A 14,199-nucleotide genomic window follows, 5' to 3' on the forward strand; every position below is an offset into this window, starting at 1 on the left:
TACACTGTGAAGTTACTATGTACACACACACACCACACACACACACACACACACACACACAGTAACAGCCCGTTGCTTAAAGATGTCCTTGATGCGGGCTCTTTCCTCGACCTGTTGTGCGGGGACACACCAAGAGGTCTCTTTCCCAGGGAATGCCACAAACCCACCATTTATTAAGGATTTTTTTTTTTCTTTTTTCAGGGTGGCTGGGACTGTCGATTAGTGATGGCGAGCAAGGGTAAGTGACTCTGGGTTCCATCCCCGCCCTCCCCACCCCCCAGTACTGCCACCAAGAGGAAAGGTTTTTCCTATAGTTGCACTGAGTCAAACTCAGATTAATAAATTGTTTGAAATAATGACCAAAATAATTCAAGGGGGGGGGCTTGACTTTGGGCTTCTTGTTCCCTCCTCTGCGAGTAGAATCATCAAAGTCCCCTAGTTCTGAGATTGAGACAAGAAATTTAGAAACTGGGAGAGGAATGTCTTTGTTCTCTTTTTGATGTTGTTGAGACTGGGGAAAATCCCATGTAGCCCAGGCTAGCCTCCATTTCCAAATCTCTTTGCCTCATATTCTCTGGTTGCTGGGATTATAGGCTTGCCTCTGTTCCTTGCCCTCCTCCTGGTGATTTCAAACACTAGGAATAATAGCTTAATTAAACAGTTTACAGACTCCCGGATTCCCTGAGCCCCAGTTGCCAGTTGCCAGTTGCCAGTTGCCTTGAGAGCTGTGTGTGGTTTATGGTCCTGCTTACTATCTGGTTCGAATCTCTCATCTATCTTAAGGGAATGTGAACTGCCTCCAGGTTGTAGAGTCCACTGAGGGGATGGAGCCCAGACAGATCTTAACGGGAGAGCTGTTGTGTAGGGAAAGTTGAAATCACTTTTCTTGTGATCTTTCCTTCACAAGGAAAAGGCTGGAGACGAAGATACAGGGAGATAGGTAAGAAACTTTCCCATTTCCAACTGGTAAAAGTTTGGGATGAGTGAACGGATCTTATTCACACACCTGTCCATTCCCAGCGTCTGATTGCCCCCAACCCAAAATGGGTTGGTGTGTAGTAGAATCATAGTAGAAGTACACACCATACCTCGAGTGTCTGGTACCTTTATAAATAATGCTAAAACTATGGATTGCCCAGGTGTCTCTCAGACATAGGCTTTCAAAGAATGCTTCTGGGGAGAAAGCAATGCTGGGAGTCAGGGGGTGTCATTTCCTTAGGAATAGTGCACACCCATTACATTTTTTAATAAGCTGTTTGAAACTGCTGTGGGATGATCGCTGGCTACCCTGCACTACCTGGGGAGTATCCAGCTGCCTGGGATGCTCTATCATTCACACACACGCTCTCTATGGTCGTTTCAAAACACTACAGGAGTTCAGGGCTCTTCCTAACATCCCAATAGGAGCTTTGAACCATTTTAGAAGGGAAACAAGCCAGAACCTGGGAATCGATTTGGGCCAGAGACATGAGCACTGAAGAACACAAGGAAAGAGTGGGGAGAAGAGAGGGGGCAGAGTTTAAATTATGTCACATTTGATTTCAGGATTGCACAAAATGAGTCCTTAGTCCGCCTGCTGCTTTTATAGCTTGTGAAGGTGTACTCACTCCAGCTCTACAGGACCGGCTGGGTCTAGGAGAGTAGTGGGAGACGCAGCCGGGATCTTCTGGGGAGGAAGAAAGGGAGCTTGAGTTGTCTAGCACCGCATAGGCGGCCTAATAGAGGACAAACTAACAGACGTGTAGAAGAGGAACAGGAGAGGATGAGATTTAAACTGTTGTGCGCCACCAGGGTGCGAGCCACAAGAACAAGCTGCATGGCGTTCCCCGCTGTGGGGAAGAGCCTCGGACTGGGAGCTGATTGAGGACTACATAGATGCTTGTTCCAGGGTTCAGGATACAGAACTGCAGAGCATCTGGAACTATCCCCTACACTGGAACTAATAACAAACCGGGCAAAAACAGAAAACCTTGTGCGGTAATGAAGTCGGAACCTTCCCGCACTTCTCTGGAGACTGGCTGGAGCTGTCTGCGCTCTGGTCTCCACGCTGTGGCTTAGGAAATGTCCGGGAGTACAGACAGTACATGTGGACATTGCTAGTGAAGAGCCCAATTCCCCGATAGTTCGCATGCTCAGTTTCCATCATGTGCTGAGAACTGTGCAGGGTGGGAGCCTAGCGCCTCTCCCAGATTCTCCCAGAGAAACAAAAATAAACAGCCCTGTCAAATCAAAGTGAGGCTGAAACTTCCCGATCGGGACTTTTTTTTTTTTTTGAGGGTGGGGGTGATAGAATTATCTGCATTTATTCCGAGCACGACCTTGAACTTCTGCTCCTCTCCCCCGTTCCCCAACCCCGCCTTCACCTCCTAAGTGCGGTCCCTTCAGGCTTAGACCACCACTCTGGGTTAACGTGATTGAGGACGACCAAGAATGCTCTGTCGCCAGCAACTCTCACTCCCCTGAAGTCCGTTTGTGTCCACTCCCCATTCTAAGACTCTAAGATAGGGACCCACCTCGGATTCCAGCGCTCCCAGACCAGAAAAGAACTGAGGCTTTTGGATTTCTGTCCTGGATCTTACTTTGCTAGCTAGGGAATTTAGAATAAAGTTTGACCTCGGGCATCTTTCAACACCTCCACAGTCTGTGTTCACCTGCAATCTAAGGCTGACGCTGACACAGTGGGCACCTAACTCCAGGACAATCAGCACAGAGTACAGGAGCCCTACCTGTGTACTTTCCCAGGGCCTCACTATAATAGTCAACATCCCAGGTCCACCTCCTTTCCAGGGTATCAGTGATAGTACCTTGCTTCCTCTTGGGTATGCAACTCATTCATAAGAAACACAAGAGCCACAATAATTTTATTCATTTTTCCAGAAAATACTTTTTAGGTATCAAGTATTGTCTTAAGAGCACACTTAGCACTAAGCACTTAGCAGACAGCCACTTAGTAGATACCCCACGAGGGTAGATGGAGTAGAGCATTTGCCTAACAAGCATGAAGTGCTGAGTTTAAGTCCCAGTACCACATCAGAATCACTGTCACCACCACCATCATCACCATCATCACCATCATCACCACCATCATCACCATCATCATCATCATCATCGGGTGTGTTTGCCCTTGAAAGACATAATTTCCTGTTTCTGTGTTGATCTCCTCTTTATTATTAGTTAAGAACTTAAAACTCCCAGAGTGCCATTTGTTCTGACATATTTCAATAGCAAGCACAAAATTTCCCCTCCAGGGACCCTAATAGTCACTTCAATTTCCATCAAATCTTGTGTCAGAAAACTCTAGCACCTTCTCCTCCTACTCCCAATCACACCTCCAAGGTCTTACTAACGACCTGTTGTATATACCAGGGACCAGGGGCAGTTTCAGGAGCATAAAAGAAGTACGGGTCAACAGGGTTTGATACTGTCAGCAGAACAGGTGACCCTGACACTATCACTCAAAGTCCTTCTTTGCTTTACACCAGAAAAGGTTCCTAGGGAACATGGGCAAAACCCGCCTTGTGTTTGCAAGCTTCGTTGGCTTCTGTTGCTTTAGTTTCTTGGCAAGTGAGAATTCCCTTGATCCCTTTTATTTTCCAGCCATGTGAACAGTAGCAGAGATCTCAACAAGGACTGCAACAAATAAACAAGTCAGTGCAAGATTGTGTCTACTTGTATGTTGGCACCTTGTCTCTGTGACAGTTTTCTCGATGCACCTGATTGTCATCGTGATTTATGATTTAGATTCATATGCTTGTATTGAATGTGGAGTTGAGAGAGACTGAGGCTAAAGGGTTAGGTGAATTTCTCAAGGGTGATGGGTGCAGCTAATTGTCGAACCTATGGATGGATGGATGGATGGATGGATGGATGGATGGATGGATGGGTGGATGGATGGATGGATGTTTCTGGAACTAAGTTGGATCTTCCTATACTGATCTAAGATCAAGAACATTTGCTCAAGAGCACTGGCTCTCAATGCATTAACCTCTTGCTGTAAGCACCACCACACTGGGGCGTGAGGAAATCCACCAGAAGAACCCCGAGGTCTAAGTCAAATAATCCCTCTTCCACCGAAGATACCAACGGTTGAAACTTGTTCTATGCCACCTCTGAAGTTAAGTTAGGGAGAAAGAGAGAGGGAGGGAGAGAGTGCCGGTACCTCAGGTACCTGCAAGTGCTGTTTTGGTTCTGCATCCTGGCCCCAGTGGAAGAGATAACCAAGGAAAGCTGAAAGACACCGCAGATAGTGCTAGGACCCTCAGAGCTGAGCGGCAGCACAGTCAAGGATGTTGTAATCTGGAAAGCAAGATGTCAACCAGCCTGTCACCTCTGGAGAAATAATCCCTCAGGGACACACCAGCACCACCAGCACCCCTACTGACCCAAGGAAAGAGAAGGGGCCCAGAGTTCCTAGGCCTTGGTTCAGAGGCTTTTATTCTCCTCGGTAAAACCTCAGTGAGCTTTCATCACCCTGATCAGCATCTATTGGCCAGGCCTCCCAGGAGAAAGCAAGGGCTCATATTCCTATATTCTTCAGAAGACATGAGTCCCAAGGTCCAGCTCAGGCCTGGCATTCATTCACCAGGTGGTCTTGAACACACATGCGTCATCACTTTTCTTCCTGCCACATGTTTCATCCCTAGAGTGAGAGCATCAGAAGTAATCATAGTATGGAAACATGAATTCTTGTTTTCTAAAATGATGGAGAGAAGCAAAGGTCCCCAGAGACCAATAGTTTTGAGTCTGCCTATAAGGGGAGAGCAGGTACTAAGATATCTCACCAAGAGCGTCTCGATTGGTAGGCAGGCTGGACTCTCCATGGGATGAGGACATGCCATGTAGAAGAGCCTCCAGCTTGCCTTGAGAACCCTAAACAACATGGAAACATTGACAACAGGACTCTATTCTGTTGCTGGCAACAAGCCTATCCCACTAGTCTGCTTTAAAATGACATAGCTTGGAGAGAAGGAAGTCCTGTCCCTGAACTGCTTAAAGTTGCATAAAGTAATGTTCAATTCTAACTCCCTGATACAGACTGAGGTTCCTACCTTGCCTGGGAGAACTCTACAGGCAGCTGTGGCCCTGTGCAGAGAAACCTGGGCTCGGCTTCAAGGTTTTTGGACCTCTGGTACCTTGAAAAATAAAGCCTACTTGGGACTAGCAATATTCCCTTGCCTTTTCCATTGGTGCCTTATGGCCCAGCCACCATGCCTGCCAGGGGCTGGAGAGGGACAACAGCCAGAGAAACGATTAGTTCCTGACTTTTCTTGTGGTCCTTCTGAGTGAGGCTTGGAGGGAGAGCAGTGGATCAGGGATTTGTGAGGCCTGGAGCTACAGCTTCTGCCAGTCCTTGGAGGGGTGAGAAGTGGGTGAAGAAAGGGAGTGCTAGAATCTTCCTTAAAGAAAAGACTTTGTCCTGCTGTTGCTCAGAATCTGACAGCTTTGGCCCCAGTGGGACTGGAAAGCCGGGTGGCACAGACCTTGAATCCAGGCTCCTCCCCACTTTCTGTAGAGGACAGCAAATGAAGAAGGTGGATCTGTTTTTCTTTTTCTTTTCTTTTTTTTTTTGGTGGTTTTGGTCTGCGGAATGTGGCGCCAGACAAACGCTATGAAGACAAACGTCCCACCCACAGACGTAGAATAAGGAGGTGTGAAGATCCTCGCCTTCTTTTGCCATACAGTGAAGAAAGAACCTCCTCATTTCTGCTCCGAGACACACACACACACACACACACACACACACACACACACACAGTGTTAAAAGAGACTTTAAGAGTCTTTCTGTCTCCGATGTGTGTGTCAGTGAGTGCAGCACTGGGGTTTGTGTGTCAGACTCCTACTCTTTCCTAGTGAAATCCACACTGGTCACCACCCTTGCATGTGTTTTTCAGAGGTCTCGGTGTCTTGGTTCAGTCGGCTCTGCACTCAGGGAACTCTTGCAGAGGGTAAGGAAAAACCCTGTTCTGTGGAAAGAGTTACCACTACTTGGAGGGGTCCCGAACTACATGCCCTGAAAGAGGGACGTGGGTCTCAGCTCCGCTCTGTTCCATTTACGTCTGCGCGGCTCGGGAGCCTCGCAACGCCCAGCTCCTTCAAGCTCCAACCAGCTCAGAAATCTGGTGTCTTCTAATCTTCTACACTTAGTCTTCTCTGCGCCTCAGGAACCTCAGCTTTTAGGTACTCAGGCTAGGATCAAGCGCTTCCAGAAAGAACCCAGTAGCGGAGCGAGCAGCCTCCAGCAGGAAACCACCCGCCCTAAAAGGCAGCCTTAAGCCCAGCTGCACAGCCTGCGCGGAGCGGAGCGTTTCTTTCTGCAGCTCCTCCTTTTTCCACGTAAATGAAACTTCACAGGGTTTGTGACCTTATGGTTTGTGGACGTTTCCATCAGAAACTAGGAGGGAGAGGGAGACCATCCCGAGTTTCAGACTTCCAGGTGGGAAGCATTCAGCTACCTCTTCCAGTGCCAGACCCCTACGTAATTTCGTCCCCAGCTCCTGAGAGTCCCAGGTCTTTCTTGCCCAGCATAGCCGACAAAAAGACCGAAATTCTAACCGGACAAGTACAGCATTACTTTACCCCAGTGATGGTTTCTTTCCTTCAGTTACTAAGTCTAGAAGCCAGGAAGAAAAGCTGCTGCCATCGGGTTAGAAGCAAGCAGGAGAGGGGAAGCCATAAGCCAGAGACAGTGAAAAGCCTCAATCTGTAAGAAGTACCGCCCCCAACCCCAGTCCCTCCCGAGACAGGACAGGCTACTCGCCTAGGTGGGCATACCCTGGCTCTGCTCTCTTTAACGTCGGAGTGAGTTTTTAAGTGTGTCCTAGTTCTGTGTCTTTGGGCTGTTAGGATTTCAGGTTTTTAATATTTTTGGAGTTAGAGGGGAAATCTAATCAATAACTGAAAACTTGAGGTACAGGGAGGGGGAACACTAAAGTTTGAGAAGAAAAGCCCAAAGGGAGACTTGAAGAACTGTCCCATCCCCACCTGAAGCCCAGGGCGACTAGAGGCTGCCTGTGGCCCCCAGCTCTTGGGAGTAATTAGAGATAATAGCTCCCAGTGTCTTTAAATTGGGGCCATAGTGAGGGGTGTTCTATCTTGATTTATTCTTGCTCTCCCTCAACTGCTCTCACTGTAATCATTCTAAAAAGTATTCCTTTTCATCAGTCCAGCCCTCAACCATAAGTCCAAGGCAAGAAAACAGAAACCAGCTCCAGAGAGTGAGTGGAAGAGGAGCGGGTAAGCAAGACTCAGCAGCAGCCCCAGCCTTTAGTTCCTTCCAGCAGAGGGACGCCTCCTACAGTCTGACCTCAGCACTCTCCTCCCTTTCTTGGGCCGGAGGATTTGCAGGAATTAGACGCTAGGCTGTATTCCTAAGAGGCCTTGTGCCCTGATACTACTCTGTGCCAAAAATTGCTAAAGACATCTTGGTTGTCAAAAAGGTCCCTAAAGATGGTGTCTATCTTAATGCTTTTCACATCATTAGACGGAAAGTAGGCGGAAGGAACAGGTTGTAGAAAAAGGCTCCACCTTTAAAAAGAAAAGCCTTCCTGGTATTCATCCTAGTAGCTGCATGGAGTGGGGAACTCACGTTGTAGTGGGCGTCTCCAGCGGGAGAACTGCACGGGCTTTACACGGGTACCGGGGAAGAATAGTAGGTATCATTTCCTAAATGCTCTGCGCCCTGCTTCACATCTGTCTGACATTTCTAGTCACCGTGTCACTGCCCAATTGCATTCACCTCTTTAAAAGCACTGGCGCTTGGAAGCCCTGGTCTCCCGGTTCCTAACTATTGTGACAGTTCTGTCCTTCTCTTGAGCTATTGCTTTGAGTTCCTTTAACCCATCACTAAACAGTTGCACAGGTACAGCCCTCAGACTCAAGGCTGGGAGCTCACTTAGCAAGGGCTTAGCGAGAAAGGCTGCTGCCTGGTTGGATTCCAGCTCAGCAGCAAGGAGGATTCCAACCAAACTCTGAGCACACTGCATCCCGACTCTGCTTAGGGAAGCCATCTGCAGAACAGGCCCAAGATTCTAGTTTGTTCCTTTGTAAGCCTCAGCAACCAGGCAGAGTCACAGGTGGGGGTCACCAAGCCCCTCAGTGCTGGGTGAAACCATCCGACAGGGGTCTAATCAGTAACAAGACTCTGGGACTACTTTCCCCTCCTCCAGCTGTTGCTGTCTGCAGTGTTTGGGGCTAATGTCCAGATCCCCGATCTTTGGGATTTAACACGCTCATCACCCCCAGCAAGCCAGCAAGCCAAACGGCCTTTTACAAACCGTAGTAAACATTTTATTTACAAGTTAAAGGCCTCCTAAGTGCAGCACGTCCTTATGCCAAGACCCCTGGTGCTCAGAGGAACAGTTCCGCCGCCGAACACTTCACAGTGTGAGCTGCTTGGATAGGGAGGACAGTTGAATTCTTTCTTTGGGGGAGGGTGATGGGGGGACCTTAAAACTCTCCACTCTTTTGGGGGGCCCTCAGGCAGCCATGGCAGCAAGAGAAAGGGTATGAACCCCAAAGAGGCTGCCCACGGCGTCCTGCTCCCGTCTCAGCGACCCTTGCCACCAACTTAAAGTAGGCACAAACTCCAGCCAGTGTTGGGGAAGCTGCACGCCATGCCCTCGGTGGAGTCTATAAACCTGCAAGCGGGGCCTGGGCAATCTCCGGGCTTTGAGGACTACTGGTGGCTGACGGCTGGTGCGCCGGGAGCAGCTCTGAGCAGTTGCTGCCAAGGCTGCTGGCGCTCCCCGCATTGGTGTTGCTGCTACCCAGACTGCTGGTGCCGCTGAAGCTGAAACTGCTACCACTCGCGCTGCTGCTGGCTGTGATGAGGGCGCCCGCGGCTGAGGCCTTGATGACCGTAGTTTGTTGCAGGGACCTCTCCGTCCCCTCAGTCCGTTCCGTGTCGCTGGGGGCCATGTCCAGGGACTCCGAGTCACTGCTCTCGCTCTCGGCTTCGCCCTCAGAACGGCTGGGGCTTCTCTCCTCTCGTTCACCCTCGGCGGGGACTCCGCTCGAAGGCTTCTCGCCTGCTTCCTTGTCCTTGTCCTTCTGAGCCTGCGCCTCCTTAGAGTGCCGCCACTTCATCCTCCGGTTCTGGAACCACACCTTCACCTGTGCACAACGTCAGAAGAGATACTTGGTAAATAACAAGCTCACCACACCCGGACTTACACCACCACCCCTGTAAAGCAGGATAGCAAGGAGGACGCTTGCCAAGCCTCCGCTACGCAGAAGCAGTGACCAAGCATAGAAATCCAGGCGCAATCAAGGCGCGAAACCCACCCAACCTACTGGGGACAATTCTTTAAGTGTGGCCCTCGAATCTAAAGCCTGAAATGACCCGAGTGCAAGTTAGAAGGGCAGATTTTTGCAAACTGCTTCCTAATCTCACCAAACTCTGGACTCGGGTAAGAAGGATTCCAGTAAACAAGTGCCGACACCCAAATTGCACATATACCCCAACTGTATGCACCAGGCCACGGTTTGGGTGACTCCAGTTCTGTGAACCCCTCGTCTCCACGCACTATCCAAAGCAATTCACTACAAAAACCACATCACCACCACCACCATTACCATCACCCTTAGGAGTTTAGCGGCAGGGTCTCTCTAGAACCCAAGGTGGCCTTGAACTTGAGATCCTCCTGCCTTTGCCTCTTAAGTACTCAGACTACAGCCATTTGACCAACACTGTTTTAAGGGCGGAAGTGGGCAAAGGAACAGGAGAAATCAAAGAGTTCATCCCACTCGAATGGCATATCTGCTGGCCTTTACGTAAAGGAGAATCAGTTTGACATATCTTTTACCTAAGTGTTGATATAGACCATCTTTGTGGGAAATAAATTCATTTTCTGGGGACTCTGAAAATGCTGGAATTAAGTATGCAGCATGGAGGAATAGGGAAGAGATGGAGTGGAGAATCTGTGTAAATATATGATCCCCGGGGGAGGAGGGGACACAACGCAGTCACACGAGTTCCAGCTTCCCCTTTAAAAATAACATGCACAGCTGGGAGAACGTGGCTGGGCTTTCCAGTATGATGGCCGTGTGCTGAGGAAGCGCGTTGTGTAACAGAGAACAGAAAGACACAGGGACAGAAGTCTGACAGACAGCTATAAGAAAGCAGCTTGTTTTGGCTTCAGCACGGAAGCAAGAGGGCCGGACAGGATGAGTATGCTGTAGTCAAAAAAGAAAGCAAAGAGAAACTCTAATTCTTGAAACTGAGAGAGAGAGAGAGAGAGAGAGAGAAAAAATCCGGTACAATAGGCTTTCTAATTCAAGTCGGCAAAAACTACTGAAAAAAAAATGTTCTTGAGCATTCTAAGAAAAATCTTTTTTTCTTTCCCTCAGCTCCATTGCCAACAGACACTATCTTCAGAGACTGAGCTGTCCGTTAGAAAGTGAGACTGCGGCTGCTCCATCCCTGTCTTAGAGTAACGCTAAGCAATTCCGTTTGAAATTATATTTTCAGTTCCTCACAAGTGGGATTTCACAATCCAGTGGGGGTGGCGGGAACCAACAACAAGCAATTGACTTTGCTTTTTTATCTCTTCGTGAATAAACTGCCTCCTACAGCGAAGCGCACTCCGGTCGAGTGCATAATTATCATCTCCCGTGGCCTATTTGCTTTCTCCGCAGTTCTTTGGCCTCTTGGCCAAAGTAAACATGCTGCGTGCTTGTTGACATACATCTTCAGGAATGAGTTGTCCTCTCCCTCCATCCCTCTCCTTCATCTCCATCCCTACCCGCTTCTCCCCTTGCTTTGAGTTGCTACACCACAAACCCGAGTGAAATTCAAGACCTTGTGTTTAAATTGCTGGAACTGATGAGTTTGAGTGGAGACGGCCTGCCACTCCCACCTTGTTTACCGTTATTAAACTATAACCGGCCTGCGGGAGAATGCCCCGGAGAGTCAGCGAACGCCCGGAGAGTTAGCGTACCTGTGCATCCGTGAGGCCCAGCATGGCCGCCAGCTGCTTTCGATCTGGCTTGGTCACATACTTCTGGATCTCAAACCTCTTCTCGAGGCCTTTTCTTTGCAGGTTGGAAAAGACAGCCCGGGACCACGAGCGCTTCCGCTTGTATGTCTGTGGCAGGGTGTCCTTAGTGAGCACGGCATAGGGACCTGCCAAGCAGCAGGAAGAGAGATTCAGAGCCACGTTAGTTTTAAGGCCGTAGCCTTCCAGCCTTCTGGTCTCATAGATATTTAAAGATGTTTTGCATTCACACTCCTTTGCTTGTGCAGGAATGGCCTAAAAAAGAATTTTACAGATCCTTTCAGGCCACTTTAGGCCTAAAGCCTCGAAGAGCTGAGGACTCCATAGATTCGTTAAAGAGAAGTGCATAAACTAAACGCAAAGCCATCAGACATGCTGAAACAGTTGGAATTGTCCCTGGAACCTGAACGGCCTGCCAGTGACAACCCTATATTTCCCTGGATTTGTCCTTCAGAGAAGATATAACCAGTCAAGCAAAACAGCGTGTGTGTGTGTGTGTGTGTGTGTGTGTGTGTGTGTGGTGTCTCGTGCTTGTGCATGAGTGTAAAACCCTCACCTTTGAATACTTCATTTTCAAACCACCCTCCCTGGGCGAAAAGAATAGGGACAGTGACTCACACCCATATAAACACTAACTTGGCTCCCCTAGCATGGTCTTCTCCAAATGTCCCACTAAAAAGAACATTCGGCTTCTCTCAAAGGACTTAGGAGGCCCCTTCCCCTAACTACTGGGTTTCCGCACTGCCGCTGGGCTTGGCGGCACCGGCGGAACTCGGGAATTTGTCTACCTGGAAACGTGTCTTGGAATTGATGCTGAACAGAATTTCTTGGGTTGGAGCTTAAGGGGCTCAGGATGGCAGACGCCTCGCTAATGGGATCTAGAGATGCGAAGAACTGTCCCGCTGAAGGCTGCAGGCCAGCTAGATGCACCCCTGCAGGCCGCCCACTGGTTAACAGCGATGTGAGATCTGGGTAGGGGGAGAGAAGAGTGGTTACACCTTGCATACCCTCTGGGCAGATTTGTTCCTCCTTTCCCTTCTCCCTTTTTGAACCTAGGGAACTCAAAACGGACCCTTTATCCACAAGCAGCTCTTTCTCCGACAGCAGCCTAAGAGTGGGGCCTGAGTTGCCCTAGCATGTGAGTCCGGCATGGCCAGTCCACCCCATAGTAAGAAAAGGCTTTTGATAAAATGTTGCTAAAGTGGTAATTTTCGGACGCAAACCCCTAATTTACACCCTTCAGGCCCCCCACTCTGCCTTCTCCCTTTGGGAGCTTAGACTGGCCGTTTTGCTTCTCTGCAATTCTTGAGAAGGATTTTACCGGAAATCAAATAAGTGCAAAGTGTCCCTCCCCATGCTGAGATTTTCCTGTCAGAAAGATCTAGGTCTTTGGACAGATATTTCATTCAAAAGATGGATTATACACACTTTTGCAAAACTTTGCAGCAACCAGGGTATGAACACCCGTTCTGTACTGTTTAAGCAACCAGAAGGTATTTTTTAACATGAAATAGCTGACTTTTACATGTCACTACGTTTCCTTTCATTTCCTTTTCTTCTCCCTCATTCTACTGTTTTAGCCTTAAATATAAAAGCACCCCCACACCCGCATGACACCAGGCCCCTCATGGGTGGTTGCGAGGCCTCAGGCCTTCCAGCAATACGTACCTCTCAGAGTGTTGCCTTCCTTGACTTTTGGGTCAAATTCTGCAGACAAAATTCGGTCAATACCAAATTTGAGGTCTTTGCTGGAGGGGGCAGGGGCGGAGCCGCTATGGTGGGGGACCACCCGCGTCCCCGAAGTCGGCGGCTGCAGGGAGCCCGCCCGGGGTGGAGGCGGAGGCTGTTGCTGCGGCTGCTGTTGCTGCGTTGGTGGTTGCTGCGGGAGATGCTGGTGATAGGCGGCGGAGAGCGGAGACAGCCGCTGAGGGAAGCCAGTCGGGACTTCTGAGGGCGCCACCACCGGGGTGGGACGAAGCGGGGATCTGGTGGCAGCTTGGAAGGAGGCGTGCGGGTGCACGGAGCCCAAGTGTGCGGTGAGGGCTGCCGAGGCCCCCACCAGTCCCTCTGCAGCGGGTCCTGGCTCCCCGACGCCGGCGTGCAGGATGTCCGCGATGCAGAAAGACGGCTTCTTGACAGAGGTCGGGTCCAAGGCGAAGGAGCAGCCGCCCGGGCCCGCCGAGGAGCAGTAGGCGGCTGACCAGAGACTGAAGTTGGAAGCATAGAAGGGAGCCAGACCGGCTGCGAACATCCTGGCAGGATCCTGGCGGGGTCCTGGGTGAGTGGGGAAGTGGGTGGGGGTGGGTGCTCGGGGAGAGGCGGTGTCCCAGCTGAGCCCGAGCTGCTTTCGGTTCTCCGCCCGCTCCGAAGCGGAGGGCCAGCCGGGGAGCCCTAGCGCCACCGAGGGACGAGGCGAGGGCCTGATCGCCGCCCGCCACGGCCTGGGCCCCTGGCTTGGCTTGAAACGCGGCGCGGCGGGCGCGCTCCCCGCCCGGTGGATAGAGGCGATCGCCCGGCGCTGGGGCGACAAGGCGGACGCGGCCTCGCTCTGCTACTCCGCAGAAGCCGGGGAGACAGGGGCCCGACACCGAAAGAAAAACCCAAACAGCTAAGCCCTAAGAGCTAAATTTAAAACAACAATAATGATCCGTTAGTTTAAAAAAAAAAAAAAGGAGGAAAAAAAAAAAAAAAACCTCCTCTCTAAAAACTCCCAAAGTTTTGGCAGGAGCTTTCAAGTCAGACCCGGGGTAGGACCTTGATCCGTGCGCTCATTGGATGTCTTCGTGACCAATGGGACTCCGGAGTGGAGGGGGAATTGGGAAAGAGGGGGCTTGGCCCACTCTTAGCCACGCCCTGGCCACGCCAAAGTGTTTTCTGCAGCCGCGTGGGCTGAGCTGAGTACTGAGCGTCTCTGGGAGCCGCTTAGGGGCCAGGAGTAGACTCCTCGGGCCTCTGACTGTCCTCTATCCCCTGAAGCTCGGGGACTCGCCAGCGGCAGAGCCTCGGAGTCGGTCTCGGGAGTTTTCCTGTAGCTGCAGAGGAGGGAGATCGCTGAGACTCCCTTATTCTGCTGTAGTGCACCCCAACCCCCACCCAGCAGACTACGCTGGCGGTCCACAGGCTATCCCTTCCATATTCCACTCTCACGCGACTTTCCTTCTCTCTGCTTTTATCACAAGTCCTAGGTAAAGGCCCCATCTCCTCA

General features: G+C 50.4%; 1 protein-coding gene across 1 annotated transcript; it reads right to left on the minus strand.

Moving 5' to 3' along the window:
- Window positions 1–8,261: 8,261 nt before the first annotated feature.
- Window positions 8,262–13,638, minus strand: Hlx (H2.0 like homeobox). The gene is made up of 4 exons (XM_028759955.1): window positions 12,663–13,638; window positions 11,783–11,962; window positions 10,938–11,122; window positions 8,262–9,111 (listed from the first exon to the last, which is right to left on the minus strand). The coding sequence occupies exons 1-4, from the start codon at window positions 13,243–13,245 to the stop codon at window positions 8,629–8,631; spliced, it is 1,431 nt and encodes a 476-aa protein (XP_028615788.1). The 5' UTR covers window positions 13,246–13,638; the 3' UTR covers window positions 8,262–8,628.
- Between the last annotated feature and the right edge of the window lie 561 nt (window positions 13,639–14,199).

Source organism: Grammomys surdaster, unplaced genomic scaffold, assembly GCF_004785775.1.
Source record: "Grammomys surdaster isolate TR1022 unplaced genomic scaffold, NIH_TR_1.0 130, whole genome shotgun sequence".
In the NCBI taxonomy this organism is placed as follows: Eukaryota; Metazoa; Chordata; class Mammalia; order Rodentia; family Muridae; genus Grammomys; species Grammomys surdaster.